The sequence below is a fragment of the Lolium rigidum genome, chromosome 7 (assembly GCF_022539505.1).
Source record: "Lolium rigidum isolate FL_2022 chromosome 7, APGP_CSIRO_Lrig_0.1, whole genome shotgun sequence".
NCBI classification, from domain to species: Eukaryota; Viridiplantae; Streptophyta; class Magnoliopsida; order Poales; family Poaceae; genus Lolium; species Lolium rigidum.
In genome coordinates, this window is record NC_061514.1 from 88,962,085 (window position 1) to 88,973,776 (window position 11,692).

At 46.2% G+C, this 11,692-nt stretch overlaps 2 protein-coding genes across 2 annotated transcripts; one reads left to right on the top strand and one right to left on the bottom strand.

The window, feature by feature from the left end:
- Window positions 1-291: 291 nt before the first annotated feature.
- Window positions 292-5,910, top strand: LOC124675408 (T-complex protein 1 subunit alpha-like). Its single transcript, XM_047211485.1, has 17 exons — window positions 292-364; window positions 498-562; window positions 863-952; window positions 1,037-1,123; window positions 1,213-1,272; window positions 1,385-1,435; window positions 1,528-1,623; window positions 1,949-2,014; window positions 2,470-2,687; window positions 2,872-2,968; window positions 3,388-3,474; window positions 3,787-3,921; window positions 4,025-4,129; window positions 4,609-4,737; window positions 4,822-4,925; window positions 5,427-5,517; window positions 5,600-5,910. Exons 1-17 carry the CDS (start codon window positions 292-294, stop codon window positions 5,681-5,683), a joined length of 1,638 nt encoding a protein of 545 aa, XP_047067441.1. The 3' UTR covers window positions 5,684-5,910.
- A 1,147-nt stretch (window positions 5,911-7,057) lies between these two features.
- LOC124679313 lies at window positions 7,058-8,292 on the bottom strand. Its single transcript, XM_047215093.1, has 3 exons — window positions 8,215-8,292; window positions 7,990-8,092; window positions 7,058-7,873 (listed from the first exon to the last, which is right to left on the bottom strand). The coding sequence occupies exons 1-3, from the start codon at window positions 8,218-8,220 to the stop codon at window positions 7,146-7,148; spliced, it is 837 nt and encodes a 278-aa protein (XP_047071049.1). The 5' UTR covers window positions 8,221-8,292; the 3' UTR covers window positions 7,058-7,145.
- Window positions 8,293-11,692: the final 3,400 nt, after the last annotated feature.

Consider the following 11,692-nt stretch of genomic DNA (forward strand, 5'->3'; position numbering starts at 1 on the left):
CGACGCGACGCAAACGGGCGTGCGCGGACAATAAAATGCGTCGCCCCGCTGGAGATGCTCACGTGCTTGTGTTTGGGTTGGGTCAAGTGCTTATGGGCCCATTCGTTGATCTGATCATAGGCCCATGAATGATCAATGAGTTACAACATCCACGACGAGCCCACTAACCTCACCATCCCCTAATCCCGCTGCTCCCCGAACTGTGAAGCAGCAGAACTCCATTCGCGAAGGCAGAGCTCCTTCTCGAACGTTCCCGCCGCCGCCGCCGCGCCGCGCCGCGCCGCCATCGCCATGGCGATCACCGCACAGACTGTCGACATCATGGGCGAGCGCCAGTCCGGGCAGGACGTGCGCACTCAGAACGGTAGCGCCCCTAATCCTAACACTTGTCATCCCAGATTCCGCAGGGTTTCGTGGGGTTCTGTAAGATCCAGTGGGCGAAGTAGCCATACGATCGCGCGCGGGTTTAATTTGCGTTCGTGCTTCCCTGTTTACAGTGATGGCGTGCCAGGCGGTGGCCAACATCGTCAAATCGTCGCTCGGGCCCGTCGGGCTCGATAAGGTATGTGTCTTTTCCACATTGATCTGCTGTGCGTCGGTGTTATATGTTTGCAAATTGTATGATCCACATCTTAGGATGGCGTTCCTCACCGTCTGGGATATTATGTCTGCACCTTTGACGGGATCATCACCCGCAAATTTAGTTACCAGTGTCATTGTGAGATGCACTTTAGCCCTGAACAATGCCATGGGCTGTGATATGCTTCTGCGCCGTAATCAGGATTGGCGCAGTTAGATGGGATCCCCGTAATTTTGAAGAACCCTTGTTTCAATAAACTAATTTAGCTTCTGCGACTTACAGATGCTCGTGGATGATATCGGTGATGTTACAATCACAAATGATGGAGCAACCATTTTGAGGATGTTGGAAGTCGAGCATCCAGCGGCGAAGGTGATGCCAGCTGCCCAGAGTGGCATTTCTTTGTTTTCATTGCTGCTATGTGCTTACGCTTTTCGTGTGTCCATTTATTTCCAGGTTCTGGTGGAGCTGGCCGAGCTTCAAGACAAGGAGGTTGGAGATGGAACAACATCTGTTGTCATCATAGCTGCAGAGTTGCTCAGGGTAACGAATTAAGCTTAACGGCATTTTTTTCCTTCCTTGAATATTTCTACCATTTTGCATACGCATGATGTTTCTTTTATTTTTATCAGAGAGCCAATGATCTTGTGAGAAATAAAATCCATCCGACCTCTATTATTAGTGGCTACAGGGTAAGCTTATAATTCCAATGTTAGCTGCAGTCACACTTCTATTCCATGAGAACATTTTGCAGGGAACACATAATTTCTCACATTGTTTTATTTTACCTTCATATTCTACCAGCTTGCTATGCGCGAAGCTTGCAAGTATGTTGAAGAAAAACTTTCTATCAAGGTAAACATAATATTTCCTGTGTAAAAATAGCAGTGAGCTCTGTTCCATTTGTTTATTATCATGCTAACATCAATGTTCATCCGCACTTTCAGGTTGATAAACTTGCAAAAAATTCCCTCATAAACTGTGCAAAAACCAGCATGTCTTCTAAACTGATTCACGCTGACAGTGATTTCTTTGCAAACCTGGTAAGTTACTACTCTCATGTTTGTACTTTAGGTTTCTTAATCATTCCTTGTTTCTTACATTTATGTGCACAGTAAAACTCCCAAGATTTTATGGTATAATGTATATTTGATTTCTGTGGCATTTTAAATCTAAAATAATTATTCAGTCAATGATTTATTTCAAGGTTGTTTTTCTCAATCTGTTCTCTTCACAATGCTGGGATGTAATGTCATTTATCGGACGAGATGCTTATCTGTGGAACCTAATGTTAGGGATCCAGTTGTCTTTCTGGTTGCTTTGTTTAAAACAATCTACTATTTCATTGACCTGGCAATGGTTTCTTAGGTTGTAGAAGCAGTTCAAGCTGTGAAGACTACAAATTCTAAGGGAGAAGTGAAGTATCCAATCAAGGTGAGTAAAGTTCATTCGGTTACAGTATACATTAAATCAATTTTACTTGTCGTAACTGCTACACTGTGAATGCTGCACTATGTTTTGCGCCTTTGTAATATTTTACTCCTTTAATCTTTTTCTTACCTACTGGTCCCTTCTTTCAGAATGTTGATATAAATTCTACAGCCTATCTTATTGTTTAAACACTGTAGACACATCTATTATACTGTTTTCTTATGTTGCTTTGCTTTATGCACTATTTGTTTTTCCTGCTGGGCTATGTATTAGACATCTTGAGATTACATGTACTAGTCTACAGCAGTCTTCCGTCTGTCTTAATATCGTGCTGTCCTTTTTCTGGATATCCATTTAAAGTATTCTATGTAGACATGATATTAATTCATTTTGTTGTGGAAATTATTCTTTCCACCTCTTAACTTTTGCTTGTCATGATTGCTCTGATGATTCTGCAGAGTATTAATATCTTGAAAGCTCATGGTAAAAGTTCTAAGGAAAGTTATCTGCTGAATGGGTATGCGCTGAACTCAGGCCGTGCAGCTCAAGGAATGCCTACTAAAGTGACCCCTGCTCGAATTGCTTGTCTTGATTTTAACCTTCAAAAGACAAAAATGCAAATGGGTGTTCAAGTCCTTGTATCTGATCCAAGGGAACTGGAGAAGATCCGTCAGAGGTATGTGTATTTTACTTCTTTTTACAATTCATTATAACTCTCTTTTGCTGTCTCTGGAACAAATTGATACCCTGTTTGTTTCTCATTTCTTATGCTAGATCTTCATGCCTATGGTCATTTGAACCAATTTCTTTCTATTTTATAGTCTGCATTAGTCTACCTTATAATTATCTTTTCTTGGCAGAGAATCTGACATAACAAAAGAGCGAATTGAGAAAGTCCTCAAGGCTGGTGCTAACGTTGTATTTACCACCAAGGGAATTGATGATATGTCACTGAAGGTATGTTTTAATAAATCAAGCAGAAGTGCTTCCTTTTTTTTTTTTTACTTCGACTGGTCTATAGTTTCGCAACACCACAGTGAGATTTATGTATATTTCCTGAATGACATACTCTACGTAGCTGCTAGTAGTTTTGGTGGGTAATGTACACAATCTGCGGTATGACACTTAACATAGCATAATGTATTAGTACTTATTTTAACCTTTTTGGTTGAGTATTGAATCTTACTAGCATCTAACATCTGGATCCAGCAATGCTCGATCTGATTTTTATGTCCTCAGAAGTTTTGTGTTTCATAAATGAATTGATATTGAAATCATTTACTGAATCACTGGGTTATTGTGATGAATATGGATATGTCTTTATGCTGACTTCAACTGAATCTGCTTTGTTGTTGTGTGATGAAATATCCTTTCAGTACTTTGTTGAGGCTGGAGCAATTGCAGTAAGGCGTGTCCGTAAGGAGGATTTGCGCCATGTTGCCAAGGCAACTGGTGCAACAATGGTATGGATTTTTTTCCTTCATATTGTCGATTAGATGGTTATGATCAAGCTGTATTTTATAATGCATACTCTTTTTAACCCATTCATGGCTTATGCTGACTTGGTTTTTTCTGAACTCTTGCTTCAAATTCTACTGAAGTTGGTTGAATTTTGTGCCAAGGCTCTGAGGCAACGGACAACACGTTTCCTGAGTCTCGTTGCTTTGCAATCATTAAATACATTCATTTGACGATTTTCTTTTTCTGAGTATAGGCTTTGCTATTCTTGTGTGTCAACTGTTTGTCAATATCCTAAAAGTAGTAGGAATCTGCAGGTGACTACTTTTGCTGACATGGAGGGTGAAGAAACATTTGATTCATCATTCCTTGGACATGCTGCCGAGGTTGTGGAGGAAAGAATTTCTGATGATGAAATAATTCTGGTGAAAGGCACAAAAAACACAAGTGCGGTTAGTACATTTCCAGTGCAATATTGAGCTAGTTTTACTGTGGATGACAAGAATATTAGTTCTGAAAATGTAGATACATCACACCTGTATTTCTGTTATGCAGGTCTCCATTATACTTAGAGGAGCAAATGACTTCATGCTAGATGAAATTGAAAGATCCTTGCACGACGCTTTGTGCATTGTGAAGAGAACCCTGGAGTCCAACATGGTAGAACCTTTTGCTGCTGTTCCTTACCTTTTAGTTCCCTGTAGCTGATTACACAAACATAGGTTTCTCATGATATTATTAGGTGAATGGGAAAAAAATAATCACCTCTGTTCCCCTACCTCTCTTTAGCACTGTTCTTTCTGCTAAGTATGCTGGTGCCTGTTTTTCTTAAGCACTAGTGCTTATTTATACAAGGAAGATGCTTAACTAGGCACCTCTCCTATAGAAATAAATAACTGCTAGTGCTTAAGAAAAAGTTTGGTTTATTTTTTTGTAAGCACCACTATAAACACTCCCTATTGTACATGACCTAACTGTCTCCATGCTTGGAATGAGAACAGGGACAGTTAGCACCATCATGTAAATGACCCACTTACTGCTTTAATCTCTGCATCTGTTGCCTAGCTTTCCAGAATGTGGCCAGCGTTAAGTCCTTTTGGGTGAGGCAACTTATTCTTTAACATGTATTGGTCATGTAGGTAGTTGCTGGTGGCGGGGCAGTGGAAGCTTCTTTGTCTGTTTACTTGGAGAATCTTGCTACAACTCTTGGGTCTAGGGAACAACTGGCGATTGCAGAATTCGCAGAATCTTTGTTAATCATACCAAAGGTTTAATCAATCAGTTTTATTTGTAATTGACTTGCATACTGAACCACATAATATACTAATGGAGGTATGGCCATGTGATGGCAGGTTCTTTCTGTTAATGCCGCAAAAGATGCAACTGAGCTTGTAGCAAAGCTTAGGGCATATCACCATACCGCTCAAACAAAGGCTGATAAGCAGCACTATTCAAGGTAATCACATAATAAATCATCTTAGTTACACTTAACTGAACGGACTGTGGTTCTGCTTTGCTGCATTTTCGCGGACTTAGATTTATTTACTTTTTGAAGTAGGCTTTAGAAAACTGTTGTAAATGCACAATGCTTTTAGAGCACTGGAAACATCTGTAGATATGTTATTGGTTACTAGTTAACTACTCTTGGAAACAGAATTATGCACACCTGGATGTGTGTGATTAAACAATATAGACACACCATATCCCCTTGGTCCCTTGAGCTACACTGCAAGCTCCATCTCAGGCTCCAATTTGAGTTTTCTATTGTAGAGTCCAACTGTCCAAGCATACATATGATTTGGATTTACTTGATCCTTTAATAGGTGCACCAAATACATAATTAGGAACACTGCTGCTTCTAGACATATTTTCATTTCAATCTATCTGCCCATAGCTGTTTGGTTCTGCAACCATGCATATCCTGTTCTGTCAGTAAACTTTCCTCCGTTTGCTGCAGCATGGGTCTTGACCTGTCAAAAGGTATCATTCGCAACAACCTTGAGTACGGTGTGATTGAGCCAGCGATGAGCAAAGTAAAGATTATTCAGGTCGGTACTCTTGTTACCTTTCTTGTCAAGGTGTTTCATGACGTCGAGATACATTCCACATTCTTATACATCTTCCTTGCAGTTCGCCACTGAAGCAGCCATTACTGTTGTGAGGATCGATGACATGATCAAGCTGACCAAGGAGGAGTCTGGGAACGAGGAGTAGAGTAACCAGCTTCGAGTGGACTGTTTTTTTTTTTGTGCTATGGCTGGTGGTTGTTTATAGGCTCCTAGATTGTTTGCCATGTTTTTGTTTCCTTGGCTGTTAGTGGGTTATTCTTGTAGAATGTTTTATGGAAGATGCAAGTGAATATGTATTGTCTTGTGTTTGTATGTTTGTGGCCCGAACGACTCATGAATGAAGGCAAATATTGCCTTCAAGAAGCGCAGGCCTTGCTGTTCCACGGTATTGACGTCCCTTTAACGATCCCATACTGCTTTGTTTCGCTAGGAACTGTCACCCGTGGTTATTGGGATGTCTTATTGTCTTCTGAATCCCTTTGCAACACTGGACGCACAGGCCACCGTGTTGGGCTAGCTCAACATGTTTGGGCTTTGGTAGGAGAAAAGCTTGGGTGTCGGCTCGACCGAATCGTTGTTGTATAACGAAACCGACTCTGGTTCCACTCCATCACAAAAGCGGGATCCCCTGATAAAATCTACCGGCCCTTCAAAAAGAGAAATCCTAGCTCGAGCGGTGGCGGCGTAATCAGAAGAGATATGACGATGGGGCAGTGGGAGCCAGTGGAGGATCCTTGGGAACTCGAAATATACGAGGCGAAATACAAGCAATTCAAAGCTTCGATCATGGGTTCCATCCTTATGGGCTTGGCAGCTCTCGGTTTCTTGATCTCCAGCTTTCTACTCCCATCCAGGGCTCGAGAGTGTTTGCAGATCTCGTGCTTCTGTGTAGTAGGATTTGTAATCAAAACATGTAACCATATATCGGTATTCGGCCGTTCCGCTCCCAAGAAAGAAATTCCAACACGGTGGATGTGGGTTGAAGGTGAAGGTGCAGGCCAAGACACGCGAGCACAGTACTCACGTGCGATGTGCTGTCGTGTTCAACCACATTGAATACCATACTTCGTTCGTCTCTAGATGGTCATGTAAATATTATTACACCAGCATTATGATAATCCGGTTTGTCGTGTCGACCCTTATTTGCTTATTTGTGTTACCAGCTGTTGCCCTACTTTCGAAGGTGATTTTGTTCTATGTGGATTATAAAATATAAGTACAACTTTAATTGAACTTCAGTAAACTCATACAAATCATGTTCTTGAGTGGATCATAGAGTACGCTTGTCTAAACTTATACATGAAACTAATGAATTCCCACAATCTCTGTCTCAAAAGAAGATTTGGACTATCTATTTCTCAGTTGACCGAGAATGTAATATCTCATTCTGTGATATTGAACATTGATATAAACTACTCCATGCAATGGTTAACTTTGTATATAGTACACATATATGCGAATTCACTCAAGTATTCTAAACGTAGAAAAAACTCAAATACTGAGTAATTGATTTCCGTCTGATGTAACTCCAACCAGAACCAGGGATGTTACTCCGGAGCAGCATGACCGTCAAGGTTCCGATACTCTCGTGGAAATTCAGTTGGTGTCTATGGTTTCCTACCAGCCTGCCATTGATGCAGGGGTTCATGAGCTTGCTCACCGTGCCATGAGGTGACATGAGCTAGAAAATTCCCGTACGACTGTAGGCTGTCCAATTGTGAGTGTGGCTGCGTACCAGGCCGCCAGGATGGCTCAGCTTGCTGGCTGTGCCATGGAGCAGCGCCAGCGTGGTGGCTACCGTTCTCTGGTAGTCTATCACCAGAAGATGGAGGTTGCCAGCCCTTTGGTGGAAGGACGCATCCACCTGAACGAGGCCACCAATGCTGCAGAGGAACAGCTTGCTCGCCCTGCCACCCCATCGTTCCAACGTTATCGGTGCACGCCCAAGGATAGGATACCGCCATGGCACCATCAGAAGTAGTACAAGCTGCCGATGGCACCGGTACCCGTTGGTTCCCGCCGTTGGGAACCGGCTGCTCTCTCTGATGAAGCGGTTGTCCAGTGGGTAATTGCGCAGAGGTGGCCGCAGACTGAGGATCACCGTTCAGCCCAGACAGCACGGTCCAGTCGTCCAGCAATCCCATGTCATCTGGCGGGATGGCCATGGCGGTTTGCTGGGTCTCTGTTCCTGGAGCTCTTGGGAGGGCAACCGTGTCACGAACCGTTCGGTACTGATGCACAAGAAGTTTGAGCCGCTCGGCCTGCTTCCTCACATCCATCTTGACGTAGTACTCTTTGAAGAAATCTTTGTTCTGGTGACGAAGCTCCTTGTAAACTGGACATGCACCAATCAGATGCATAGGGAGATTAATAAGTGTATTGTTGGTATTAATCCGCAACCTAGTTTCTGACAGGTTGAACCAAAAACTAAGGTGGAAACCTACGGCTTACCAGCATACGTGGCCGCCGGGTGTGATCCTTTCTCGCGAAGCTCTCGGAACATCTGCTCCTTGCTCATGCCTGCCGCCAGGCATCTCTCCACCTCTGCCTTGACCTTCACCATCCAGAATTACAGAGCATTAGATTAGTTCCACCTAGTTTAGCCGCCAGAGGCTGGCAGCGGGACTGAGTATCTGATCATGTTGCAAAGGTACATAATTAAGCATCAGATTTTACTTGCATGATGAAGGCAAGGGCGTCGGCTTCGTCTTTGTCGCCGCCGGCGATGAGGGCTGCTGCCCTGCTTTCTTGCTCATTACCCGCTTCTTCCTGCCGATGCGCAAAGAAACCAGCTGGTGATTACGGAAACACGCGGTAAATTATATCTCGAACCTAATAGCACTAGCAAAATATCTCGTGATTCAGATGTATGATGCTTACCATTGCGCGATGGTTGAATTCCCCTGGCTTTTCCTGCCGTGGTGAAAACACAAAAAAGGTTAAGTGGATTAATTGGGATAGCCGGATAGGGAAACGCCGTGGTAGTTGAGTAAAGTGTAAACGCAGGTCTCGTTCAAAGTTGCGTCGTTATCCAGGTTTAACTATTTGCAGAGTCCGCACGTACGCCCTTCGCCTGGATATGCCTTACATGAGCCGGTGACGAGCCGGTGTATTAAACTCGTCTGTCTGATCGGCGCCGCATTCCATCAAGCAGATGGCGGGCGCAGAGGAGGAGCAGGGGCAGTGGAGCAGGGGTGCTTACCAGAGGGATTGAGGCCAGCCTTCGCGGCGTCGATGCCGTGCTCGTCGCAGATTAGCTCCCAGTCCTCCCGCGTAGCGGACCGCGTCGCCGAGCCGGACGGCTAACCTAGGGTTTCGCAGGAGCGCGGGCGGAGGCGCGGAGGTGCAGCGCCAGCAGGGGATGTCGGCCAGGAAGAGCAGCCTGAGCTGCGCCGGCGAACGGAGAGGCCGGGGTGGCCTTCGAGGGACACGACCGAGCGGTGGACGGGGCGGGCCGGCGAGGAGGAGCACGCCGATGCGAGGGATCCTGCGGTGCGCTGCTCGCTTTGCGTTTGTTCTGCTCGGGGCTCCGGGTGCGTGCGTTTGTTCTGCTCTCTGGTAGGGAAGACGTTCAGTACTATGGGGCTGGGCCGTGCCGCCGCTGGGCCTGGGGATTTAGTGGGCCGCTAGGTAGCGTCAATAACCCACTAAGTTGATATGTCTTTTTTTTCTCTCTAAAAAAAGTTGATTTGTCTTTAACATGCAAGCCATCCCCACCTAAATGTAGTGGTCACATTGTGGTCGATCTGAAGTGCTAGGCGAAAGACAATTCAGGAAAGGATCTATCAAAGCCCCCCTCTCGATCTTTGGGTTTATTACTGCTATCTTTTTTCGATAAGGAGTATATATTAATAATATCAAGAAGATAGCAATTACACCCATCCTCTGCAACAACGCAATACTCTAATAACATTACGGATGCACACAACCAAGAAAATAAAGAAGAATTACATAAAAGAAAAGTTCCACTACGGTATTTCAGCCCTAGCAACAACAGTACATCCACCACCAAGACAACACCAGAATTCCAGGCTCTCCAAAAGCGACGCCTCCAAGAAGGGAATAATGCATAAGCACTGTCGTCACCCAATAAAAGATCTTAGGTTTTCACCCTGAAGATAGTCCCCACTCTCAAAACAATGCCTTCAACAAGGCAATTGCCAGGCACAACCAATTAAGGTCAGACCTTGGATTTTCACCCTGAAAGGTAAGACGCTGAACTTCACCAGTGTTGTCGCCCCCACTTGTATACTGCTGCTGCGAAGCCTGAAACACCAAGCAAGACCTCAATAGTGCAGACTAGAACCTCCATTGCTATTTCTCCAATCCGACCATCATGATATTCTCCGCCTCTGACTTCACCATGGATCAAAATGTCATCTGGTGGTAACACAGAAAAGAGCTTCGCGCTGCTCCCTCCGAAACCAAACGGTCGGAATAAAAGCATGGGTGCGCACGACCGAATACCTCACATCCAGCAAACTGCAGGCATCGTTGCACTGGTACATTCGCCGGTGGATCATTCCGGAACTCAACATTCCGGCCAGATCGAGAGAAACCAACCTCAGAAAGATCTTCATCTTCGCACAAGAAGAACCCTAGGGCATCCACCTTTATTCAAAGAAGCAGATGAACAGGCCCCCACGCCGCCATCCGCCCTCCAACGCCGACGAACGAGGTTGAAGCAATCTCCACCGCAGAGACCTGGCGAGATGCCATGCAGCAGGCCACAGCCCACGCTACCCAGATCGGGCCCGCGCATCCCAGATCAGCCCAGATCAGGCCCGCACGGTCGGCCGCCGGCAACGCCGCGCCGCCTCGCGCCGGTAGGCCTGGCCGCCGCACCGCCGGATCCCCGCGTCCGCCGCCGGACGCACCACCACCGCGCAGCCCGTGAAGAATCGCCCAACGCGGAAGGGCTCCGCCTCGCTGCGCCTCCTCGCCCTCCGCCGTTTGGCAGTCTGGCGCCGCCACCACTGCCTGCGCCGGCGGTGCCAGCGGCCAGGGAGGCTCCCGAGGATGCGCTCTAGTCGTCGGTTTTGGGGCCCTCCGGAGCCGCCGCCGCGCGAGCCGCCCGGGAGGGGTTACGGGAGGACGGGGGGGGGGGCGGTTACGGGAGGAGGGGTTACCCCTGATGCTGCAGGTAATCGGTAGATCGAACCCCATTTTCAACTAAGGTGAAACGAGTAACTCCCAAAGCGGTCTTTCGGTCAGCATCTTGGCTAGCTCCTCCAAGTAATTCTGTCAAAATAAATGTTGACGCAACAGTGGATAAACATGGCAATAGAGGTGTAGAAGCGGCCATTCGTAGGGATGTGCAAGGAATTTTTCTTGGAGCATCTACCTTGGCGGTTCTTGGTATCTCTGACACAACAATACATGGAGCTATAGCCTGTCGGGAGGGTCTGACGGTTGCGTAGGATCTGAATACACATAAGGCCTACATTGTATCAGAGTGCTGGGAAGTGATCAATTATATAAGAGAGCCTAGTCGATGCAGCTATTATTTGATTCTCTTTTTTCGAAATGGAGGAATAATCGTCCCAGCTTCTGCATCTAAGGGATGCACACGGGTTTTTTTTTATTAGATTATTCACAACACCTTACAAGAGCAATACAAAAGATCAAAACTCGAAACCACTTCGCTAAACATACATAGGGATGAAAGGGGTGACAATTCACCAACTCATATCATCCAAAAACCAAATGCCTTCCTAGGCCGCCCAATAGCAGATGAGAAGCACATCCAGTCAAGCAGACTCTCAGCATACGTCAACGCACACGCCATAGAAGTTGCTACCACAGTCTTCCTCGACTCCATCTTCAAGAGAGATCCTCGCATTGACCATGTCAGGCCTGCCATCGATGCCGCCACGGCGCCAGACGACTCCCCATCCTGCGCATGTCCATCACACTGCATCCATCCCGAGACACCACTGCACCATGCCGCGACGACTCGACGACGCCGACACAGCAAAAGCACACCGCTCCACCTCAGCACCACCGCCATCCGTTGTCTGCTCCAAAAACGATGCCCCCAACAGGGAGAACGGTGTTGCGTGCCGCCATCGTCCGATCCAGGAGACCCGGGTCTAGGGTTTCCCCTGGAGCAGCCCGGGCGAAGAACGCAGACTGCAGAGATAATGCCTTGACG

Bases quoted from the DNA above. Each gene is read 5' to 3' on its own strand.
- LOC124679313 (XM_047215093.1), bottom strand. The intron at 7,874-7,989 runs GTAAGCCGTAGG...GTGCATGTCCAG, and splicing joins CCCGGCGGCCACGTATGCTG to TTTACAAGGAGCTTCGTCAC.
- LOC124675408 (XM_047211485.1), top strand. From the start codon at position 292: ATGGCGATCACCGCACAGACTGTCGACATCATGGGCGAGCGCCAGTCC. The intron at 1,124-1,212 runs GTAACGAATTAA...TATTTTTATCAG, and splicing joins TAGCTGCAGAGTTGCTCAGG to AGAGCCAATGATCTTGTGAG. The intron at 1,436-1,527 runs GTAAACATAATA...CCGCACTTTCAG, and splicing joins AAGAAAAACTTTCTATCAAG to GTTGATAAACTTGCAAAAAA.